Consider the following 5,057-nt stretch of genomic DNA (forward strand, 5'->3'; position numbering starts at 1 on the left):
CTCTTTAAAACAGCAGTGATATTTTAATTGGAGGTGATGTTTTTTCATTCTTTCATTCACTAATAATTCAAGACTACTACTTTTACTTTTACTAGCAGTCCATCAGTGTACAACTTAAGCTCTCAGTTGAGTTTTGCATTAATTTATTAATCATGTGGTTCTACTGTCTAAATTGACTCTCATAAAATAGTCCGTTTTAGCCTGTGAGCTCATAAAATCTCAATTATTACATGTAAAATTGCTATTCGTTATTAATATGTTTATTCAAAAAGTAATCCTAGAAAACAGATCTGCAATCTGAAATATCAACATAATACCACAGCATTAATATGTATGCACGCTGCAGTCTGAGGAGATCAGGAGGCAGCAGCATGATTTAGATTTTGTACAATTCAGTTCTGTGTTCTGCAAACTGCATCACAGACAGACAGGCCTGACCTACATCTTCATCTGCAGTGTGCAGAAACTATCCTGTCTCTGACTGCTATTTATATCATATTTAAACGTATGCAAAAAATCATTATCACAATACACAGACATTTTTGGACAGTCATCAGTGGAGAACGATGGTGTTTGCAGTCAGATGTGTAGTTACAGTGTCATGAGGAAAGCACATTGTATAGTAGTGCTGTCAAACGTTTAAAATAAAAGTTTGTGTTTATATAATATGTGTGTGTGTGTGTACTGTGTATATTTGTAATGTATATATAAATACACAGACATGCATGTATATATTTAAGAAAAATATGTAACGTTTATATATTAGATATATTTATATATGATATAAATTATATGAAAATAAATATATACATGTAAATATTTTCAAAATATATGCTGTATGTGTGTGTATTTATATATACATAATAAATATACACAGCACACACACATATATTATGTAAACAAAAACTTATATTTTGGATGCGATTAATCGCGATTAATCGTTTGACAGCACTATTGTATCGTTTTTGTTAATATTTTGAATTAGATTTTATTTTTTCATTTTTACTTTTCACTTTAATTTTAGTTAAGTTTTTTGTAATTTTGTTATGCGTTTTTTTGGTCATTTTTATTTTTAAAATACAAACGTTTATATCATTTTATTCATTTGTTTTTTATTATTTTAGTACTTCAAATTAAACTAAACAAAAATGAGAAATGTTGGCAGCTAGCTGAAATAAAATGTGTATTATCTTATATTTTATTTGATATTAGTTGATGTTTATTTTGTTTCTTGTAACATTTTTTCCTGGTTTTAGTTTTAGCTAACAATAATCACCCTGCCCATAGCCATTTGTAATCGTAGCAGTTCTCTGTAACAAACCAGAATTAATAATCAGAGAGAAGTCTGTTAAATCACGATTTTGATTAAAAATCATGTGGTCAAATAGATGGGTAAAATAAGTCATATGCAAAGCTGGGTACAAGATCAAATAAAAATAAAATAAAAAATCACAATATGATATAAAACACCAATGTTCAATGTATAATTTAATTAATGAATAGTAACACATCAGTAAATAAGTATTAGGCTAATAATAATTCTTCCAAGTCATATATCAATTATTGGTTGTTTATGGTTGCCGAGCAACAACCCTTTTGCGCATTAATACAAAATGTGCTGGTATTCAACAGTTTGCACAGCATTTCTGTGAGTCTGTGTCTCGTTCCAGAATGCACTGTGACTCTATAAATCACGATGTTCCCGGCATTCGCCTGTGCAGCCCACTATAGAGCAGAAAACAGCTCTCTGTGTCGCTGAAGATACACTAAACACTGACGTTATGTCTTTATATATCACCTTGTAGGATAGTGCAGGCTATTAAAAGCCCCAATCCTTCAAAGATTCTGAAAAATCTGCTGCATTACCATCTTATGAAACCAGTTACTATTATTCAAAAGAAAAGAAAAAAAACTAAATTTACATGAAAAAGTGGTTTCTACATATTCGGACTGATTAGGCAAATACAAGAGTTTACTGAGACGTATCATGAAGTTCATTAATGCGAGCAGCTGTATTCCGATGAATGGTGTATATATATATGAAGAGCTGTCTTACCGCCTGATGCTGATGCTGATCTCCGAGCTCAGCTGATCAATGCGGGGAATGATGCACCTGCGCCAGGCATCAGATCAGACGAGCCTCCGCCGGAATAAACGCACATTTACCAGCTTTAAGCTTTACACCTTCATCTATGATCTTCCTTTGTGTCTCTTCTGGTTGTGAATGACAGCAGCAGCGCTGTAGAAGGGAAGGAAACCCCTCGAATGAGACGGAACACTCCCACTGTGTGGACAACAAACAGAGAAACAGCGCCGCCTATGCGTCAATACAGGACAATACAACATGATAATACAACCCCCATGCTCTCTGTTTCCAGAAAGGCCTACCACAATGCTGTTGGAGTCAAATTAATAATGATGAATTCGAATTTAACCCATTATTTCCCAAAATTGATCTGAATCGTTAAAGGAATAGTTCACCCAAACAGGAAAATTCACTAGCCTCAGACCATCCCAGATGTAGATGAGTTTGTTTCTTCATCAGATTTGTAGAAATGTAGCATTGCATCAGTGTCTCAGCAATGGATGCTCTGCAGTGAATGGGTGCCGTCAGAATGAGAGTCCAAACAGCTGATAAAAACATCACAATAATCCACAAGTAATCCACACCTCTCCAGACCATCAGTTAATATATTGAGAAGACAAAAGCTGCGTGTTTGTAAAAGGGGTCATATGATGTTGCTAAGAAGAACATTATTTTGTGTATTTGGTGTAATGAAATGTGTTTATGCGGTTTAAGGTTCAAAAAACACATAATTTTCCACATACTGTACATTATTGTTTCTCCTCTATGCCCCGCCTTTCTGAAACGCGTCGATTTTTACAAAGCTCATCGGTCTGAAAAGCAAGGTGTGTTCTGATTGGCCAGCTATCCAGTGTGTTGTGATTGGCTGAATACCTCAAGCGTGAGACGGAAATGTTACGCCCCTCACCATACTGTGTTGCTTGCGGCAACAACATGTGATGACCCCAGGCTGGACTCCGCTTCGTCCACGGTGAAAGCCGATCCGGCGATCTACAGCAAAGTTGAAGTATTTCCTCAGCGACCAGCACGGATCAGCTCTAGGCATGACGAAGCGAACAGCTTGTAACACTCCAAAGAGAAAGGAAAACTTGAAATCGCATCATATGACCCCTTTAAACGAATACAAGGCATTTTAACTTTAGACTGTGGCTTCTGGTCAAAATACGACTCCATAATTCATAATCCCGTTGTTCTCTCATATCAAAACTCAACAATGTATTTGTTTAGAACTGTTTTGGATCTGGTTATAATAAACCTGGTTTCTGATGCGAGTATAAAACGTAGTTATGTGAAAAAATATAAATTGTGATAAAATGAAGGGGTCTGAATACTTTCTGAAAACACCATATTTAATATCTTCTAACACAATTTTATGTACAGTATAACTTTTGAAAGGTTTTTCCCCTTAGATATAAAACAGATTTGGGGTTTGTTTTGTTTTGTTTTGGGGTTGAAGGTTTATCCATAACCTTGGCGTTGCAAGTGCCATGCTCTACTAGTTAAGCTACGGGAATATACAAATAAATAAATACATACATGAATACACATTTTAACTGAAGCAATTTTGTTGCATTATCTTGAGAAAAAAAAAACATGATTATTTATATAAGTAACAGCATGAACAGAATTTTTAATAATAATGTGTGACCTCAGTACTTCTTTTGTTAAAGATATTCCTAAACTAACAGGAAACACGATTAAGCATCAAAATTTATTTTTGTTTACGTTGTGCTTCATCATATAACATCATGTCAGAAATAAGTCAGTATCTAACAGGTCTCGGTCTGAATCACAAATCTGAGCGCTGTCCTCCTCTGAAGCGTGATGAATCGGGACAGGAACATCACGCTCCTCTTTGATTTCTTTCTTGATTTCGTCCTGGTTGATGAGACTGAAACTGATGATCTAGAAAATGCAGAACCGTAAATATGTCAGCTCTAAATCCCCCACACATTTTGACCAGTGCATTTCCATTACAGCTGATTCTGATCGCTAATCAAGTCAATAGTTATTGATTCAGGAGCTCTGTCACCTGTCCGTAGCTTCCCAAAGATGCTGCTTCAGTTATGTGGCCGTAGAGATTGTGGCGGGCTATGAAACTACTGAGCCAATCTCGACCTACAGGAATTTAAAAAATCAAGTTAGCAACACTGTCAGCTGAATTACTGAATTAAAGTGTCACCACAAAACCTACCTGCTAACCTCTGCTCTCCCCAGTTGTTGGGGACGGGAATGTTGTTCTTCTGTGCAAATTCAAAAGCGATTTCTCTGCATCTCTTTGGCGTGAGGCCGTGCACGCCTTCAGCCAGCATGCGGATGTTTTCTGCGAGCTCCTCCTCTAACTCCTCAGACAAGATCCTCCTGGCTTCAGCCGTTCCTCTGTAGCCGACGCTTTTCTCTCTTTTTTCTTCTGCCTTCTTCATGTAGCGCTGCAGGGTGGATCTGCCGATCTTTCTTTCTTTTGCCACTGTTCTGATAGATTTCCCACGCTTCACTTCGACGAACGCTTTCTCCAGCTCCTCATAGGTCACTGATCCCCAGTCCGTTTTACGAATATAGTTCCGTGGCATGATCGCTTTCCTGTGATGTTTGACAACAGCACAAGCTGTGAAGAATTACACACACACACACACACACACACTCACTCACTCACACACTCACTCTGTCACACACACACATATATATGTATATCTTTTGAAATGAAATAATACTTTTATTCAGCAAGGATGCATTAAATTGCTTAAAATTGACAGTAAAGAAATTAATATTGCTACAAAAGATTTCAAATATATACTGTTCTTTTAAATTTTCTAGATGGAGAATCCTAACTGTATCACTGTTTTCACAAAAATACTAAGCAACACAAACTTTTTTTTCAACATTAATAATAATAATAATAAATATTTCTTAAGCAGCAAATCAGCATATTAGAGTGATTTCTGAAGATCATGTGACACTGAAGACTGGAGTA

At 36.1% G+C, this 5,057-nt stretch overlaps 1 protein-coding gene across 1 annotated transcript in view; it reads right to left on the reverse strand.

Moving 5' to 3' along the window:
- Positions 1-3,542: 3,542 nt before the first annotated feature.
- Positions 3,543-5,057, reverse strand: part of LOC107702590 (uncharacterized) — a 5,248-nt gene continuing 3,733 nt past the window's right edge. The window contains exons 3-5 of the mRNA XM_016504953.1: positions 4,281-4,666; positions 4,119-4,204; positions 3,543-3,991 (exon numbers count right to left, since the gene is read on the reverse strand). Of these exons, the coding sequence (XP_016360439.1) occupies positions 3,833-3,991; positions 4,119-4,204; positions 4,281-4,656 (621 nt within the window). The 5' untranslated portion in view covers positions 4,657-4,666 and the 3' untranslated portion in view covers positions 3,543-3,832. The remainder of the gene's footprint in view (positions 3,992-4,118; positions 4,205-4,280; positions 4,667-5,057) is intronic.

Source organism: Sinocyclocheilus anshuiensis, unplaced genomic scaffold (genome assembly GCF_001515605.1).
Source record: "Sinocyclocheilus anshuiensis isolate Anshui unplaced genomic scaffold, SAMN03320099.WGS_v1.1 scaffold210, whole genome shotgun sequence".
Lineage (NCBI taxonomy): Eukaryota > Metazoa > Chordata > Actinopteri > Cypriniformes > Cyprinidae > Sinocyclocheilus > Sinocyclocheilus anshuiensis.